The 20374-nt window shown below is 41.6% G+C and overlaps 1 protein-coding gene across 3 annotated transcripts; it reads right to left on the bottom strand.

Moving 5' to 3' along the window:
- Positions 1-388: 388 nt before the first annotated feature.
- Positions 389-20088, bottom strand: POPDC3 (popeye domain containing 3). Of its 3 annotated transcripts, none has more exons than XM_051792431.1 (4): positions 19942-20088; positions 10244-10981; positions 8387-8495; positions 389-7544 (listed from the first exon to the last, which is right to left on the bottom strand). In XM_051792431.1, the coding sequence occupies exons 2-4, from the start codon at positions 10732-10734 to the stop codon at positions 7221-7223; spliced, it is 924 nt and encodes a 307-aa protein (XP_051648391.1). In that variant the 5' UTR covers positions 10735-10981; positions 19942-20088; the 3' UTR covers positions 389-7220. The 3 variants fall into 3 exon arrangements, with proteins under 3 accessions (XP_051648391.1, XP_051648389.1, XP_051648390.1); XM_051792429.1 differs by lacking the exon at positions 19942-20088 and adding an exon at positions 19302-19474; XM_051792430.1 differs by lacking the exon at positions 19942-20088 and adding an exon at positions 18651-19176.
- Between the last annotated feature and the right edge of the window lie 286 nt (positions 20089-20374).

Genomic DNA, 20374 nt, shown 5'->3' with positions numbered 1-20374 from the left:
TAAGCACCAAGCAGGAGCATTTTATGCACTTGATCCAATTAGCAGTCCTAAATAAGAGACTTTGAAATACTCCTTGTTTTAAGCATAAACCTCAAGGTGATAATAAGCACCCAATTTTTTAATTCATTGCCTCCTCCACCATTTCTGAAGAGTCAGCACCAAACAATTGCTAAGGAGTGTCTGGTCTGCCTTTGGTGTGAACCCCATCTATGCTGCCTGATGCCAGACTTCAACTGTGGATATCATGAAGCACTATCAACATGTGTTCTGAGTTACAGCATGCCACAACTGCTTCTACCTACCCTGATCTTTGAGAGCAAAGGTAAACACAAATGCAAAAAAAAAAAAATTGGGAATCCTTCTAATTTCAATGAATAAATAAGACCAGTCTTCTGAGTAATGTTTATTATACTTTTTCGTTCTGTAAAGAAAAAAACAACAAACAAAACCCTATTATATAGGGTTAAAAACAGGGATACAGACTGCAATAAACATACATATATTTAAGATTATTGCTTTTGCATGTAGCTTAAGTACATATACCACTGTATAAAGCAGTTTCAGACCTAAAATGGCAACAAAAATGGTAAACAAAAAGGTACTAATAATTTGTAAAATAAAAACCAATATAAAATGTTTTATGTATCAGTATTTATTGTATTTTTTTCTACTAGTACTTACTCATTAATTCTTTAAATAATGAACATATATACTGAAAGGACACTATGCTTTTGAAAAGCTGTAACTGAACAAGAAAATGGAGATCCAGTGAGAAACAGAGCATAGTCCTGAATGTATAATTCCTTCTTAAGAAGTACTCCATTCCCCTCAGTAGGAAGATCTGCTTCAGAATATCATCTGAGAGGACATGATCTTTCTGTAAATGAAAACAGGATAGTTTTTCTTCATACTCAAAATATTTTATCTAAGCTAAAATTCTTAGTAAAATAGAATAGCTACTACAACAGAATTCAGTGAAAGTTTTAAAGATTTTAATGTGAGAGAGTAAGATGAATGAAGCACAACAAGGATTTCCAGCACAACAGCTGTTTTATAGAAACTGCTGATACTCATGCCTGTGTATCCTGGCAGAAGTGAACTGGCTTGCCTCACTTTTGTTATGGAGTGAGTTATTTTTCATTTACCCTCATGTGAGAGAATGCCTATGGGAAGATATAGGGTCACACCTGTGTTTTAAAGTCATCCCATATCTTACCTGCCAGTATCCCACCCTTGTAGACATGTCCTGCAGTTGGGCCCTGGAAGTCCAAGCCCAGCACTGGGTATCTACATTGTCCTGTACTCTTATTAGGAGTCCCTAAAACCTACACATGGGAAACACTACACCTATATGTGTGCTTCATCTCCACTGAGCCCAGACTCCTGCAGGCTGCTTGGGATCATCCTGCCAGAATCTCTACCTGGGGACAGGGACCTGCTCACCTCCTTTTCCAGATCTGAGATGCTTTAATGCTTGCCTATGATGGGCAGTTTCTATAGAAGGTGATGGTGGTGCCCACTTCTATACAATGACATAGTTAGAGCATTTATCCATTAAATGGGATTTTTTGCTTCAGTGTCTTTCTTATCCTAATGGACCTTACTCCCAGAAAATTATTATATCCCCCTATATACTACATGATATGGTTTCAGACAAGTTTGGATGGAGAGTAACCATTAGATACGATGAAAATGATGAGATTCACTGCTGAAATATTTACCACTATTATTTTATTGCAATTGTTTATTTATATGACTTTGGTGTCTGAGTTCTTGATCATGTATCTTTTATCATCCTTCATTTTCAAAACCCCACTCAGGTAGCGAAATAGTCCTGCCCCCACGATGTACCATCAATCCCTCTAATTAGGAGCTGCAGTGGAACTGACAACTAAAAAAAAATTGCCTGTGAATCCACAGCAGAAGAGTAACTGCTATAAAATCCTTCTGCTCCCACAAGCTTTTGAGAATGTCCCATCTTTTTTTCCAGTCCAGAAGAATATTTAACAACATTTGTAGCTTGCAGAGTGATGATTTGGGTCCAAACCTTCTGCTGGCAGAACCCCCTGCAAAGCTACCCTCTAGGAGGGCATTGCTAGCCATGGTTTGGGACGTGACCCAAAATCTAGAGCTCAAAGATGACATGTTTGCGCTGCCTTTCTCCTACACGCTCCTGCTGATGAAGCTCAACCTACATGGTTTGATTCATCAGCATGAGGTGGCTTGATTCACATGTCAAGTTCAATTAACTCTTTTGATTCCCAGAGAAGCAGAATTACAGTAAGCAGAAACTGAAGGGACACAAAAATCTACAAGAAAGGAAAGTTAATGTGAATTAGACAAACATAAAAAAAAGGGTGTTCTCCCTTGAGACCTCTGAACCTATTATATTTTAATGCATATTAATGTAAACAAAGTAAGTATTTTCAAGAGGGATTAACAAATCAGCTTAAATATGGTATTTATTTTGTTATATAGTAAAAAATATCTGTCATACAGCAACACTCTAGGGAGGAAAAATATGCATTCAATTATTACAGGAGTAGAAAGAAAAATACTTAATCTGTTCACATCTGAATTCACCAAATAGATACTATTTTTTCCCCTTTCTATTTAAACAGGTTTCTTCTATGTAAATAGCTGCAGATTTGTTTCACTTTTAACACATGGTATGCAATACCTGTTTATATGATCAATACAATACTGTATTTTAATTTTTAATATACATTGAGACCAAATATGTCTTATATTTATCATTTACAATAAGCAAAATCTTTTAAACACTTTTTTTCCTGAAAATGCAGTATCAACATATTATTTAATTACTACAAGCATATGCCTTTTTTGTGGTATAGCAAAACTATGCATTTTCATCCAATCATGTATGCAGCTTTCCCAGTTTTATCCTAGCACAGATCATATCTCTATATGTATAGTTTGCCATAATTCTTTCCATCACTGAGTTTCCTTTGAACACTGTCATACTTGCTGGACAATTAATTCTTGAAAATACAGAACCTCGATGGCCCTCCTCAGTCACCAAGTCCAGCCTCTGTTATCACAGGCAACTGAATAAAATAATCTTTTTCATTAAGCACTTAAAATTTGCCTTGCAAAAATTATTAACTATAACAGTACATTGGGGTATGTCCACTCTGGTTATTCTGTAGTTTGTGTAGTTTTGAGTGAAATTGCATGATGAAAAGTGTTAGCTGTACTTACCCTACTAGTAGTTAAGAAACTACTACATAATGAAAGAATTGCAGGGTCAGTCTCATGCCCCTAAATAGGCAAGACTTGCTTTGAAATTCTCACTATACATTGCTGCATCCAACAAATTAATTTGCCACAAGCCCGATTTAAAATAAACCTCTCCTGGACAAAACCTGTATGAAGTTGAGTGCTCTCTTCCTGTCCCCTACCTCCCCATCCTGTTTTGGACTGTCCTAGGCCATATATTTTCCTGGCTTGTGCAGTAAATTTGAACCCTTCTGCAGGCTGTAGGGGCTATTCCAACACGATGTCCACAATTATAAAAACTCTGGAAGATAAACTGGTGCTGATGAATGAGTAGAGCATCACGTGCACCAGATCTGCCACTCTTACCTACAATAGTATACAAATCTAAACATAACTCCACAAAAGGTTATGGAACTGGTAAAAATGTAAAATGTGAGTAAAGGGGAATCACTGCATAACAAGAAAAGGATTCATTGACAGCAACATGGACTTAAGTATCCATTTGCTTAAACCGATTATGAAGGAGGCTGATCACCTCACCGATAATTGTTCCTGAGTAGTAACAGGGGCTTAAATTGGATGATGCTCAAGTCAGAACTCCATCCTAGCTCCAAATGTTTACTAACCTATAAATAATCATAGAATCATAGAACAGTCTGGGTTGGAAGGGACCTTTAAAGGCCATCTAGTCCAAGCCCCTTGAATAAGCAGAGATCTCTTCAAATAGACCAGGTTGCTCAGATTTTGAATTTGAATGTTCCCAGGGACAAGGCATCCACCATCTCTCTGGGCAGTCTGTTTCAGTGTTTCAACACAGTCATCATAAAAAGATTCTTCCTTATATCTAATCTGAATCTACCCTCTTTGAGTTTAAAGCCAGTACCTCTTGTCCTATCACAACAAGCCCTGCTATAAAAATTCTGTCCTCATCTTTCTTATAAGCCCCCTTTAGTTACTGAAAGGCTGCAATAAGGTGTCCCTGGAGAATTCTTTTCTCCAGGTTGAGCAATCCCAACTCCCTAATGACTGGATGTACAGGATATCACAAAAGCTTGTCTGATTTCACTGACATCAGTCTTGAGTCTTCACTCAGGTAGATTACACAGCCCTCCGAAAACACTGGTTTATGAGATGCATACCAGAGAGTATTTTACAGTATGTTTTAGAAATGCTGTCCAGATTTTAAAAAAAAATGAAACAGAGGTAGAGTAGGCTTGCTGTCTTGTTTCCAGTCCTTTTGTGTGTACTTATATTATTGTAGATATATATGCCCTGAATTCTACAGCTGAAATGTTCTGCTAGTCATAACTCAAACAGATGCTGGAAAACTAGAAACAATTTTTAAAAGTGACTCAAAGCCCAAAAAGCACACTAGCAACAGCTAAACAAGATTAGCTAAGAGTATGTTCAGATATTGACTCAGATGTCCTAGTAGAGATTTCTGACAGTAACCGATTTCAGCAGTGAAAAGCATCACAGAGGATTGTGTTTGGAAACCAGGCTGAAACCAAGGCACACACCAATCACAAAGAAGAAAAAAATTACCAAAAGTATGTCACAAAGCACCTACCACTCCAGAGCAGGTATCTTTCTAAGCAGTATGCTATAGTTTAAATAGAATATAGAAGCTTGATATAAAAATTGGATGAGCAAGACTCCTTGGTCTTATTTTGAAGGTGAAGATGATCAAATTAGTTAACTTTAGTAAGATCAGAATTTAGTAAAGACAAGTTTTCTTGATTATATGGGCCAAACCTATATATTCAAGAAAACTGAAAATTAATCATTTATATTACACCTAAATCTAGAATAAGATCTCTTTTATGTATATAAAATATTTTTATTTTTGTAAATTGCTAACACATGAAACATTGAGTATAAACTTCATATTGGTCCAACGTGTTATAGCAGGAGAAATTTACATATTCTTGTTATTTTATGAGAATGAGGGGTGGGGGGTTATTTTTAAATGGTCTGTTAAAACACAGTGTAAGGTTTTCAGAGCAACTCGGCCAACTAAAGCAGAGAGGGATTGTGAGGCACAGCCCAAGTGACAACACCCATGAGAGATGATGCACTTCTTACCCACCTCAGGCACCATTGACAAATAGGACATGATAGCACAATCACAGCACTGAAGTTACATGAGAATACCTGTCCTGAGTCATACCAAGGCCAGGTAGCCTGCTATCCTGTCCCTTAACCATAAAAAGTATAGGAAGAGGGCACACACAGCTGTACATCCTTACTGCACACTGCCAGGCAAAGGCACCGTGTTATCATCTTAACAGGTCTTTAAAAGCCACCAATAAATTCTCTGTTTCCATTTTTTTTTAAATTCTGTTTTGACCAGGACAAAGTAGCTCTGTGACTCAGGGACTTCACGCACTAAGTAGTAGATACAGAATACAGTGCATGGAAGGGTTATGAGAATGATTTGGGGATTATCCCATTGCACACTGTGGTATTTCTGTTTGTCAGATTTTCCTCTCTGAGAAAGTAATATAAAGCTAAAAGCAAAACTTGTACAATGCTATCTGCTCTACATTGAAGGTCCTTCAAACAGGAAGTGTTTCATATCACTTCTAATAGCTTTCTTATACATATTGCATGATTATCTTTCAGCATAAGATTGTATCATCATTTTAAGTCCTCCATCAACAACTCACAGTTCTAAACTCATATGTATACCCACATATGAGAAAGACACACAGTGGTCATCCTACCAAACAGGCCAGCAATTTTAAAATATTAAAAATACGATCTACTTCCAGATATATCAAGAGGCAATCCATTCTCATTAAATAGTAATGGTTCTTATTTTTTGATTACTGGCTGGCATCAGGGATAGCAGCAGGAAGGTGAGTTAGCAAAGACATTCAGACACTTCTCTCCAAAGGCACAGTGACCTCAAGGGTCGAAACCAACTCTTTCCTATTAAGTATGAGCTGGGGCTCCCTTATACCATTAAAACACTACAGAATTAGGGAGAGAATATCTTTTCAATCAAGAATTTCATAGGCACAGAAAAGTGACTCTGGAAGCTAAACAAGAATGTTTCAGTTAAAAATTGTATTTATTGCTGCAGCTGTTTTAGTCTCTTCCTACAAATGTAGCTAAAAAGAATATTGTACAACAAACTCCAATGGTTTGGCAGTTGATTGATTATTGTACATGTCACGAAGGGCACCAGCACTGCAGAAGCCTAAGTCCTATAGCATCACATTCTATCAGAAACACTACACAATCGTTTCCCTAAGCTATAGTTGCACCAGTTACAACTGTTCTATTTTTGTAAAGCCAGCAATGACATTTATGTTTGTTTTCACATAATACCTCTTTAGGACAGTCAGAGAGAAACCAATCACTCACAGGATAGAATTTGTTGTTTTCTTTTTTTGGTTTCTTTAAGAATCTTGTTGTGCATTTCGAAATCTTTCACTTCTTTAAGAAACAAACCCAATATGATTGGTCCTTGGTTTTCTGCATTATTCGTGTTAATTGAAACAATGTTCATGTGGCATAAATATGAATGTTATAAGCAAGTTGCTATATTTTGAAGACAACTTGTTTTCACTGACTATTCTGACTGTACTTCATTATGGCAAAAATTTTGAGAAAATATAATTACAAATACCGTGGGCTTGCTTTTATAAAAAAATCCCAAACTACACAACACAGAGGCCACCACAATTGCAATAAAACCTCGACCTGTTATGATTTGTTTTCCTCCAAAAGTAAGAAGATGAAGATCAACAGAAGAATCAACAGAAAGTAAACATATTGCACAGACAGTAAAAATGCAGAAGCCAACCTGCTGGCTTGAGAGGGAGAAAATTCAAGCTACTGCAATAAACGTAAATGGCACTTGTCAGTCAAATCTGGCTTGACTGGGTCTTGATCTGCTTCTGCTCTTCTGTTTTGCCACTTTGCATTTTCTTTCATCACTTTGAGGAATGGCTGCAGCAGAACGTTCCTTCCTAGGGCGGTGAGAGGAAGGAGCCGCAGTTTGTAACCCCTGAGGGCTTGCGGCGTGGGGAGCCTCGCTGTAGGTGGTGGGGAGAGACCTGCACTGGAGGGGTCTCTGGCAGTGCAACATGATAGAAGTTTGGTAACCGAATGTCATATCTAAAGCCTTGCCCCACGTGCACCCTGTCATTCAAGGCATACAGTTTTTCAGCAATGTCGCTCCCAATTAAAATTGAGAACAGGCGGGAGATGAAACGGTGTTTAGCAAACAGCAGATAGAGCTTCTTTCTCCTCCAGGCCACATACCGACAATCTGTCTCTGCTGTAAGTGTTACCTATAGGAGAGAAAATTAAAGAGCTAGGTGACAAGGCAGTGATGTTGCCACTGCTCTCCTTGCTCAGAAGGCACTCCCCTCTCTCAGCAGAACCTGCCTACTGCAATTAGAGCCTTTTAATCCAGGCAGAGAGCTCTGGAAGGTCTACTGTAGGCAAAAGACAAGCGAGAAGGGTGACTGGGGATGGACTGAATGATCACATCTGGTTGGCCTTGGTGACAGTATGACTGTGCCCACCTTGTCAGGATGCCCTGCCTCAGCCCTGCACTCCCTGCTCCACTCTTGGCAGCCTCAGCTGGAAAGGCAGGTCTAAAGAAAGCTCTCGACAAATGCCATTTGCCCTTGTGACAGGAGACATCAGATCCCACACAGGCAGGAGACAGCATGTTGGTCAAGTAACAGCAGTGGGAGGGCTCACAGATTAGAGGGGGCAGCCCCGACTGACACAGTGTCCTGTGCTGTAACCTGTGCCAAGCTGTGTCACAGGCACGTGTCTCCCTGGCTCATCTCCCATTGAGAAGCCTCTTCAGCACCAGTTTCTATCCACCTCATGCAAACCTGGCTTCTCAGGGCTGGATATTGGCACAGCCAAAGAATGCAAACAGGGCCTACCTCCTGGATTAGCTTTAAGAAAAACCCTATCTGTTGTAAAAAGATACAAACAGCTAAACCAGTCCAACAGCTAAAGAGGACTTCCCTCCCAAAATTAATAGAATGTCACTTATTTTTATAGCATCCCAAAACCCCACAACTGAATAAATTTATTTCTAAACCAAATAGTACTTGAACAGTTTTTTGTAGTACTAAAAGAAACCCATAAAACAAAAACCCTCATCTTTTACCTGGAAAATTCCCTCTTCTGTGGGCCTCAGTGAATCCCATTCAGGAGAATCCAGAAATTGGAGAGGAAAAATATAATGCAGAAACTCCCCATCAACTGTTACTCTGATCCTACCAAGATAAGACATGTTAATTTGTTAGCACTACCTGTACACCAGCAAGGACTGCAACAAAAATGTGCTGTTTCTACTGTGTGAGGAATTTAAATACAGCTTTGAGAGCACAAAAAAAGCAATCAATGGCCAACAGTATCCTAATTATATTTTTAAACCCAACTTGATCAGGCCAATTGAAAGAGAACACAAGACAATCACGCAACTGAAATGGAAATCTTTGCAGGTTTTATTCAAGTCATATTATTCTCTCTGTGGCAGTGCAGTGCAGTCTGTGCAGTGACACGCTAGCTTCGTCATTAAAAGGCCAGCGTGAACTGGAGCAGTGAAAGACCAATGCCTGTAACACCATTTGCCTCGTTCCCCTGAAAACCATGGGATTTACTTCTAGGTTTGGCAAATAGGCACTTTAGAGGGAACAAAGTGGCAAAAGCAGGGAGTGGGAAGCAGGAGTTCCCCACAGCATGTAGTAGAGAGGGCTCTCTCCATGTTTAACAGGAATTACATGGCCACAGGACTGTGTCTGGAGCCAGAAGAACAGCCTGGAGGTATGGGATCTCTATGGGAATGTTGCGGCCTTCTGCAGATGCCACAAAAATTTCCTTTCTACTTTCTAAATAATATTTAAGTTTGAAGGCACACAAGAAGCCCTGTACCAGGTGCAGAAGGGCAGTAGGAACTTCCTGTTAGTTGATTACTATCTGGCTGGGCATGTAGAAGGGTGGATACCTCTCCTATAGTACACCTATGACCAAAAGCAATCTCCATGAGGTACTCCCAACAGTGCTCTGAACCAGGGTGTTGTTAAGGACAATTGCCTACAATCCATACTGTCCATTGCAAGTAGTCCTAAATCAGCTGAATGTCAAGCTGCCTACAAATTCCATCTGTCCATGCAGCAGGCTATCAAAATTCACCCACAAAGTGTCCCATCAAAGACAGTCCATGGACATCATCCTGGGTATCTCACCTAGTCTTGTGGCAGTCTAGAATTGCATACTGCTTTTCATACAGTACGAAAGCTAGTATTTCCCTTCAGTAAAGCATCGGCAAGGTTGCCAGAAGGTTTCCCTGTAATTAGGGAATACAAGCAGGTCGATTTATTGCCTCAGGGTCTAACAAAGGGCCACAGTATACAGTAACTGTAGATACAGTTCTGCAAATCTTGACAGGGTTCAACTATGTCCCCTTGTAATGAAAAGGCGCTTTTAAGCCTTTTGCTCTCCCTTACTCCTTTTCTTCTCCCACCCCCTTGAAAGCAACTAAATACAATCTGTATCAATGTCAAGATCTCTATTACACAGAGTTTTTCTCAGTATATTCAGTTTCATAACTAACTTTTAGTCCCATTTCAGATTATATAAGTAAAGAAAAATAAGACAGATGCTGTTCTCCTCAGCTAGGCAGTAGATAGATAGCAAACCACAGCCTGAAAACTGAAGTACATATTTGTTCCCTTTATCTGCCTAACCTGTTAAGTGCTCTGATATAGTGGTCTGGAAAAGAATGACTTCAAATCTTTTTCTTTATGCTATTACAGATTTTGTGTTTAGTGTTTTTATGATAGTGCTATCCTAGACAAGTGTATTTAGCCTATTAATATTTATATGACTTGCATTAATATTTAATCTATTGTATTGGAAAATAAACAAACAATACATAAATCAGGCCTTTTTTTTTTTTTCTCATTTTCAAGGAGTTAAAAATAAAGGTATTTGCAGCATACCTGAACAAACTAATACCAACCTGCCTGATACAAGCAAGGACAGTTTATCAATAGGTGTTTTGCCCTGCATGGCGTAACAGTGTTCCTTCTCCAGGGTAATCACTTCTGCATCACAGCACAAGACGATCTTCCTGTACACAGTCAAGGAAATTCCCAGAGGCTGGAACAGAGCACTGTAGAGTTCCTGGAATTCTCTGTCAAAGGCAACACTCCGAACTTGGTAGGTAACATAAATGAACTGGACGAAGCATATAGCAAACAGTATAAAATTCCAGGAGAATATATCAGCAGCACAGATATCCAGCCAAGCCCAAACAGAAGAGCAGAGAAAGCCCAATCCAAGCAGGCTGAAGACATAGAGAAGCCCAAAGAATCCACTTCCACCCATGAAGCCCACAACAAAGAGAATACTGGCTAGGTGGTAGATAGATCCCTCTGCCTCTTGCTTCCAGGTGGTACACGTAGGATGTGCATATATCAAACTGTCCCAAAAACTTGCATTTTCTCCCATGGCTGGAATAATTTGTTGATTCAGCTAAATCTTGGAAATTTTTATTTATGAGATGCAACTAGTGAGCTCCTTTGCTTTTCCATTCTTGCGAACTCTGTTCCATGATCATATAACATCAGGGTTTCTTTTGGTAGTGAGGTTGTGCTTAGGATATCCAGCAACTAGGCAGTTAATGTTCTCCATGCTATTTCTCATCAGTTCATGCATTGTTTTGACTTTGGTCATGTCATCTGTAGCTTCATCTGATCTGGACAAGTGAAGAAAAGACTAATTACTTATAAAATTATTTTCATCAGCTAGCCTCTATCAAAGTTTTTACTGTCTAAAACCACAGACTACATTACAGTCTTCCAATTCCCCTTGCAGCTCTGTGATTTCAGGATCAAACCTTAATATTCATTCAACTGAAGATCATATTCCTGTATCTATGAACCCTGTCACAAACATTGAAATGAACCCATGTAAACCTGTACTTGTATCCACAATATTCTGTGACAAGCCTTTGCACAGCCCCACTGTTGAGAAGGTAGTTGCATTTGTTGGTCCTGAAACTGCCCCCTGAGAGCCTTATTTAACATTCTACCAAGCTCTTTAACAAGAAGAGACAGCGAACTCTTTTTCCTTGTTCACCTCCTCCATCTCGCTCTGGATTTCAGTCCAACCACTCTCACTAATGTGTTGAGCAAGGCTGCTCTCTGTTCCTGGAGACAACAGACTACATCCCCAAACACTACAGTATGGGAAACCCAAGTATCACAGGGGATGGTCTTTTCTACTCCAAGGTTTTTGCCTGAAAAACCTGTCATATATAAGAAAGACTATAAAGCTTAAAAGCATCTCTATACAGATCATGTTATTAGAGGTAATTTAGTAAGTAGTCCTGCAAAATATTACTCAAAGGACATTTACAAAGCAATTTTATAACATTCCAAGTTTTACCTCATATAATTTCATGCTATGGACCACATAATTTTTTTTGTTCAACAAGTTATTTGTTTTCATATGATAATGATTATATTTCATATATTTCATATAATAATTGCTAAGAATTTGAAAAGGAAAACACACAACCAATAAACATGAAAAAAAACCAAAATAAGTTTAAAAAAAATCAAAATCAGCTTTCTATGTCTGTCTTTTAAAATAAAAATTCATGCTTCAATGTGAGATTACACATGGTAGAAATTGCAAATCCAGTATCTCTCAGTGGTGTCATCAAGACTGAAAACCTCCAAAGTCTTTAAGTGTCTGGTTCTTTTCCCGGTAAAAGAGCAGGGAAGCTAAGAAATATCTTGCCATCTACATTATTACATTCTCAAGAATATCAAAGCTCAAGTTTTTTTTTTATTTTTTCCCCAAGAGCCACATTACAGGCCTGTATCTCTTCTGTAGAGGAATTGGCTGAAGACCTCTGGACTCTAATTGAGGAAGTAAAAAGTGACCACAAAAAACTCAAAGAGGAGTTTAGGGAGAGCATTGTCTATGTCATGCCAGTGCAAACTGGAGACCCTGCTATTTAGACAGGCTATGGAGAGAGGATACACCACATGGGGCAACCTGTGGTTCTTTTTACACAAATATGGGGAAGACATGAGGAGATGGGATGGAAAACTCACCTCTGCTTTATCAGCATGGGTATAGGAGTTAAAGGGAAAAAATGACCACCAGAGGCACTTTCTAAAGGATGGATGTAGCTCCAGTCTCCTGTAGGCAAGCCCCTAGACAGAATCAGATCCTCTGGAAGGGACCTCCCATTTGTATTCAAGGGAGAAAGCCGTGACTACCAAGACCAGCATTAGAGAGGCCCTGCCTCTAGCCAGGTAGAGGCATGGGATAACCATGTCTATTGGATGGTCTGGCACATCAGACCCACAAGAATACAAAGCTTTGGTTGATACTGGTGCACTATGAACTCTAATGCATTTTTCCCTCACTGGGTCCTCCCTGCATTATCTTTTATTTCTCTCTGAATTTGGGGAAGGGAATATTTAAAAGAAAGGAAGAGGGTTCATCTCATTAGAGATCTCGCCTCCTGGAATATATATTGTCATTAAACCAAGACAGCACCTCTTCTTAATCAAGAAATTATTCTAATATTTGTGAGCTAAAAATTGGTGGTAATTTTTATTATCAGGTATTATGTAGAACAGAGACAATAACAGGTATGGACCTAAGGACAATAAAATTTCTAATTTTGATGGGTATTTAGTGCTAGATAAGGCCTCTCACATTTTTCTTTATGGTTCCTACAAGTCCAAAATTTAAATTCTTGAGGGCTTCAGAACAGTCACTCTAATTAAGTCATTCATCTACTGCAAGCAAGGTTGGGGAGGGAGAAAAATCCTCCAAATCAAAAAAACAAAGAGCTGTGATAGCAACTGAGTTATCCTCCATAGCAGCACAACACTGCCAAGTTTGTAAGTCCTGGTTGTGGTGAATAGTTATTGCTACAAGTTCATTTGATGGTGATGATTGAATGAGCAGGAAACTGCATTTAAAGCAGGCTATCTGGATTATAAACCTGAAGAACTGTATCTTCCCAAGTACACATTGAGTACTTTCTACTCTGTCCCCTGCCTATGGAGAAGAAGGAGCACCACGCACAGCACAGTGTCTGCCATATTCAGAATAACACTGACACATTGACATCTGTAGGCTGCCAAAATCAGAGGTTCATTCAAGATCAGTCCTCACAGCTTGGGAAGGAGCTGTGCCCCGCCAACAAAGGCTGAATTACTGAGATGCTTCAGAGTGTTTTGCCCCACCACACGTCCCACCTTCTTCATTAAGAGCAGATGAAGTGATGCAAAAAATCAGCCCAGGCTAGAGATGGGAGCAATGTACAGTGGCATGGACTCCTTTTAAATAAACAACAGCTGGAAGGACTAAGCTGTCATCAGAAAGTGTTAAAATCAACAAGTTGGAGCTTCAAAGCAGTAAATGGAGTATTTCACTTATACTCTCCCAAATAAATACCTGCCAGCAACTTAAAACGTCATATAAGTAATATACAAAACCAGTCAAAACAGAATGAATTTATATTGTAATTTAAATGCACATAGTACAACCTTCCCCTCCTCAAATGGGTATTTCCCTCATACATTGTAGTATTCCCACAAAGAATTACCAATTATGTACATCTTTTATTTGCTTGAGAACTGTGTACTTTACTCCGTTTTTGTCACTGATGACTCAAATTCAACTCTGAGAAGCTTTGAGTGTTAGTTACTGTGTCTGGATCACAATAATTCCTGTGAAAAATAAACCCTAAAAGCCCTTAGGCTACCAGCAGTTCTCTCTTTGGTCTTCTTAATTAAGTCAAAAGTAAAACTATTCAAAGTTTGAATACTCTATTCTTTAGTTGCCTTATCCCAAGTATTCAGAAAGAAAGCCCTCAGCACTTTCACACTGCACATGTTGACAGGCTATAGAGCTGTACATGTTAATTGTGTAACCAGCCCAGATGAATTGTTTGCTACAGGTTTGGAAGCAAAGAAAGATTTTCCTTTACAGCATATACATTTTCATGCACAAAATGAGATTATACTAGATTTAGCAGGATTTGTCTCACTGGTTTTAGCCACTACAGTGTGTATGTTTATACATGAGCTAGTGGACACAGCCTGGCTCAACAGCTCAGCAACTCCACCAGGAGCAAGGCAGTCCCTCCAGCCAAGGGGGGGGCCCTCCTTGCCTTGACACCCCCCACTTCCAGAGGGATGAGCTCTGAGCACCCCCTGTAGGCTGGCAAATTACATCTGGTCTAGCAATCTTTTAGATTATAAAAAGAAACTGCTGCTTAATTTTAGCAAGTAGTTTTACATGCAATGTAAACACATGTATCAATTAACGAACCCCTTCCTTCCATTGCCCTTACATCTCTGAAATCCCCTCTGTGGCCCCTACTGACACCTACTGCTCTTGAGGCTTCTTTATGTATCATGCTTTTTCCAAGTTACTTTCCTTCTGCAGTTGTCATTTGGGGTTAGACACCCAAAGGGACCAAGACAACCAAACTCTTAATTGCAATGCCTAACTCAGTGCACAGAGGAGCTGTGCACCTACAGAGAGCTATGGCTACGCACCTGTAGGCAAGTATGGGCAGATAAATAAGGAAAATAATACAGTGATAATCCATCCTTGAATCCACATCAGGCTCAAAACATGCATACAACAATTAGGACAGTAACTAACAACACAAGCTAGCTTACCTTAAACTTCTTGACACTATATGCCAGAGAAAGTTGTAATTATAATACTGAAAACCACAAGGTTTTCCCAAGAAAATGCAGCCTGTGCAATATAGAAAACAGTACAGTAGCCTCATCACAGTCCATAAGATCTATTCAGGAAGACGGAAGAAGGATGAGGAAGGACTACCCAACCCAAAAGACAAAGGTATCAAGATAATCAGTCACTATAAAAGTAGATATATTCAGATCACAAAGACACACAAGCATTCATAGCAAAGGTAATTAATTAGTAGGATGGTTTTAAAGATTTCCTTTGCTGGGAATTAAGGAAGTCAGGATGCTGTCTGGCCCCCAAAATAAATCTGTGTATGCTATTATTAAAAAATTAATTGATTTACTACAATTCTATTTTTTATTCTACAGGAAGTCACATTAGATGTTCGCAACAATGTCTCCTGGACTCTTGTCTTAAGTTACTTGATATAAAATAGTTGTATATATCTAGAAAGTTATATAGCTTGTCTTCACAGTGAAATCCAGAAGCCTATCTCAGATACAAACTAAGACAAGAGAAAACACTGAAGACAGGTATATTTTTGAAATTATTTCTCCTATAGACCTTATAGAAGAAACTTTCATGCATGTGTAGCCAGCACTCCTCCTGCGAATGTTTTTCAAAGGAAGGGATGTGTTATCAATGAATGCTTTACCATGAAACGTGTCTGCAAGCCCAGCAACCAAGCCCCAGGATCCCACTCCCTGGGTGAGTGTCATCACGGAACGAGGAGGGACTGCAGTGCAGTTCTCAGCCTCCCTTCTGCACAACTTCACAGCTTTAATGAAAAGGGCAGCAAGTGACCCGTTCATACGAGTCAAAATGAGTCATTGGGAGCACGCTCATGGGAGGAGGGAAGACAGATTTCTCCTTCTCTTGGATTGAGGAAGGCATCCTGTGTCTCACTCATGTCTCATTGCTATGTCCCACCCACTGGATCAGTGCTCCCAGTGGAGGCTGTCACACTGAAGGTAAAGTATCTCGGGTGTTAAGAAAAGTGGTCAAACCACACTCTTCCTTGTCCTTCCAGTACCCCCCTGGGCTGCAATTGCCAAACTGTCCCACTCCCAGATCATCCATGTGAAGTGATACCTTCCTGGAGAGCAATCTTTCTGGGAATGCTCAGAGCTACAAAACAAGAAGCTGGGGCATGCCCGGCCATCAGTGGTGCTTCACTGCCTTCAGGACAGCTCTGAAAAACAACCGCCAGCCAAGCAGGACTTTTCAGGGCCAAAACTCTGCTTTGATCAGGCAGAATTTAGGCTACCATATTCAAGGTTGTTCAATAAGGCAGCCCCTTCAATCAGCTCCTGCCCAACCCTGGAGACACCCCAGTGTCATCTCTGCATTGAAGTCAACGGTCCACAGGAACGACCCACCAGTGGCACGAGGCTGGTGAGTGGTTGTCCTCCTCACCAAGCTGGGGCTGACTCCCAGTCTCCCTGCTGCAGCAGATGCAGAATTGCTGTCTCCAAAGCAGAGCTCTTCAGTGGGACTTGGCACTTACTGAGCTTGCAGCTGGGAAGGCCTGTTTCTGCCTACAGTTTGCTCAAATTCCTACTAATCTTTTTAAGTGGAAAAAAGCTGGGCTGGGGGGAGGCCTCGAAAGAAAAAGAAATCCCACAGTAATACAGAACAGAAGGTTCATTAGAAGCACTGTATACAGTGAAGCGGGTATTATTTTGTCTTTAAATATTTAAAGACCAGCTAACTCTACAGAGCTTACAGTACTTCAACAATTCCTCATTTATCACTGTAAAATATACAATGCAACCCTCTGTGGTTGCAAAGCCAATATTGAAGATGCTGTCTATTTTATCATCTGGACAGTATCTGAAATGAAGAAAAAAATTACATATTTTCTTCCAATTTGAATCAGAATTGATGAACCATAAGTACATGTGGTATTCCTGCCAAACTAAGAAGCATAATCCCCTCTCTCCTTTTTTTAAGGTCTTTTGGCCCTAGGAAACATGAATATGGAATGACAGTCAGACATTTTTTAAACTAACTATGGATTGCTAGCACTGATAAATTCGAGCAAGGCTCTTGTAAATTGTGCAGCATTGGCCAAAAAATAACTCAGGGGGTCTGTTTTATTGTGTTTTATAATAAAATTTCGAAGTCAAGTACAAGTTCAAGCTTCTCTACAGTTCAACTTTTAAATTATAATAGAGAAAGCAGCCACAACGCATATTTCACAAGTGCTTTAAAACTGTGTTAATAAACTGTGTTAATGTATTCTGCAGAATACAGCTTAAATGAATTTGTATGGTGTAGCAGTGCCCCTGGATGGGAATGTATTCTCATGAAATCAACTACCTGACATGAACTTAATTTCTCAAAAAAGAAAGAAACACAGAGGCTTGGTTCATCACACTATCCCTGCATGTACAACTGGATTACAGAATTGTACCATGACCCCTGTGTTCGAACATATAAATGGCACACTGAGCCACAAACCACCATATTTATATACCCTGGAAGCTCTAAACCAGAGTGAAATGCAGTGAAAGGTAGAAAGTGCGCCCTAATGGAGCTGCTGAAATTATTTATCATTACTGGAGGGTACAGTCTGGGTACACTTCTACTCTCTGCTTTACAGGAGCAAGTGTCATACAGCTTTACATACAAAGGAGAAACAAGCAGAAGCATGGACATGGTATGGGTTTAGCATCACCTTCATTAGTTTTCTATAACAACCAGAAAACTCTTAGATTCATCACATAATATAATCACAAATAGCAGCTTTGTTCATTATGTAATATCTGACTTTTGTTTGGGCAACAGTGGCATGCCCAACAACAGGTATTCTATCATCATCTGGAGACACTGACCAGTGTATACTTTTTCGCGAATTAGGGGAACACACTAAAATGATGAAATAAAATCTCTTCTCTGAAGAGCCCACACACTTACTAAAAAGATCAAACCTAGCTTCAGCTAATAACCCTTTTCTTGAATCCTTAATAAACTTTCTGTTCTCAAAAAGTTTCATCATAAAACCTGTGGTTCAGTTGTGGTTCCTGACACAAACCTTACAGGTAACTGTCAAGGCAAAGTTTGTGCCAGGAACCACAATTGAACCACAGTTACAATTTTCTTCTGTTTCAATATCTATTCTCCTCACTGGAGGACTTGCAGTTTACTTACTATTTTGCAGGCAAAGCATTTCTTTAAAACTTGACATTTTAAGCTACTTTATTGTTTGGCAACACACAGACCTTTGTGGAAAGCCCAAATAGCACCAGTTCTGCAGATGTGGAAACGATTTCTTGTTTTGCTGTGGTCAGTGAAGACATTTTAACTTGTACGTTTACAATCATATTCCCGTTAAACAATAAAGTAGCAAGAAGTCCTAATTTTGGAAGCCAAATTTCATTAATGACTTCTTTATAATACTACCAGGTGGTACATGATTCAATATTACAAGAGATTAGCTACATAAAATATTTGCCCATAAAGTGATTGACAGCCTAAACGCACACAAACCTTTACAGAACAGATGAAGGAAAATGTGCTAAAATATTACAATTTGGGAGAATATGTTTGGAAAAAATATTATAGTTTGGGGAAAAGAAGTGGTTTGTGTCGCTCGTTCTGTCTTTGCAAAGAAGCAACTGCAAATGCAAAACCAGAGCTTAATTTCAGGGTTCATCTGCTCTTACCATTTGTTGATTGAGAGAGGGAAGAATCAAATAACGTCCGCCTACGAGGCAAATCCCCAGCCTGAGAAAGAAATCCCCGGATCCCGAGTTGCTTTTGTGACAGTAGAGATACTCTCCGAGCCGGCTCCTGTGTGAGCGGCAGCAGCTGAACCCGGGCAGAACCAGAAACCACGCCGTCCTAAGGGACGAACCCTAAACCCGAGACACATAACGAAGAGTCTCACTCCAGACAGAGCCCTGGCGAGTGGCAGCGCAGGGCAGCGTGTCGCGCTGTTCTGCAAAGGGGACACGGCAGAGCTCCCCAGCTTCCAGCCAGGGCTGCCTCCGGTGACCAGGGCGCGCAGGGGAGGAGGGAGTGCTCCCCTCCCAGGGCAGGACCTGTCACACCCGCCCGGGACGCCGCCGAGCCCTCGGGGCGGGCAGCTCTCCTCCGACGGCCGGTCCCGCCGCCGCCCCGGCCCCGACGCGGGTGCCCCGGAGCGCAGCGGGGCCGGAGGGGCCCCCGGCTCCGCTCGACCCCGGCCCGAGCAGCGCGGGCGGCGCTCCGAGCGCTGCCGGACTGGACAGCGCCGGCGGGGGTGGGCGGAGGCAGCGCCAGGAGTTCAGCCCGCCCCGGCTCAGCTCGGCCCCCGCCCTGCCCGCTCCCCTTACCTGCCCCGTGCCCCGGCCCAAGGAAAAGTTTCACGGCCGCCCGGACGGGACGGGACGCGACAGGACGGGACAGGACAGGACAGGACAGGACAGGACAGGACCAGATTCGCGCTGCCGCTCCTCGGCGCTGCCGGCAGCGCGTCCCGTGGCGGGCACGGAGCCGCGGCCGTGACTAAAATAGGCAGCGGCGGCGGGAGCTGCGGGCGGCGCCAGCGCCGGGCGGGCACCGACACCGACACCGAGCGGCCGCAGCGCGCAGGCGCCTCCGCCCGCCCCGGGGGGCTGCGGGCGGCGGGAGCCCCGGGAGGGCCGGGCCGGGCCAGCCGGGGCAGCGGGAAGTGCCGCCCGTCCCGCCGCGCCCCTGCCGCTCCGCAGCCGGTCCCTCCGCGGGGCTCCCGGACCGCCGGTGAGCGTCGAGGGGGCGGCGGTGCAGCCGGCTGCGGGGAGCCCTCGGGGACAGCGGAGCCCTGAGCTTGGGCACCTTAAAACCCGGTGCCGGTCTGGCGTGGGCACGCAAAACCTGCCGCTCCTGAGGCAGGCGGGGAGCGGCATCTCCTTTGGCACGGCCGTCTGGGGTTAAACTGTCTGCAACTGCTGGTTTGGAATAAATAAAATTACGATTTTCTTCTCTTTCACTTACCCCAGCAACGTGTTTCTTCGGAAGGGAGATGCACGCCTTCGGGGTCGCCTTAATTACATGGCTGTCTCACCTATTCGTACGCGATATTCAGTTACCTTTTTTCCAAACAAGCAAATGCCTACCGAGAACACAGCTAGAAGTGTCAGTGCAGAAGCGTTTCAGTACTAGCCACGTATTAGTTCTGGTGATCACTTTGTGTCTCGGGGAGACAGAATTTATTGATGGAGGAGGAGGAGGCCGCAGATTTACAAGTTATTAACACAGAAAAAAATCACAGCATATTGAATGTGCAACTCCTGTTACCACACAAGCTACATCTCAGTAACTGGGGCATAAGCAATGATGTGTTTTAAATGGTAAGTGTGGAGAACCCTGTGTGTGTCCTGGTGGCCAGCTCTGAGGTCCCACGGTAGGCTGTCACCCAGCAGGGCAA

The sequence above is a fragment of the Manacus candei genome, unplaced genomic scaffold, assembly GCF_025592945.1.
Source record: "Manacus candei isolate 608988 ecotype Guabito, Panama unplaced genomic scaffold, ASM2559294v1 h1tg000034l, whole genome shotgun sequence".
Lineage (NCBI taxonomy): Eukaryota > Metazoa > Chordata > Aves > Passeriformes > Pipridae > Manacus > Manacus candei.
The sequence above is the reverse complement of the archived record's forward strand: the minus strand, read 5'-3'. Positions and strand labels throughout refer to the sequence as shown.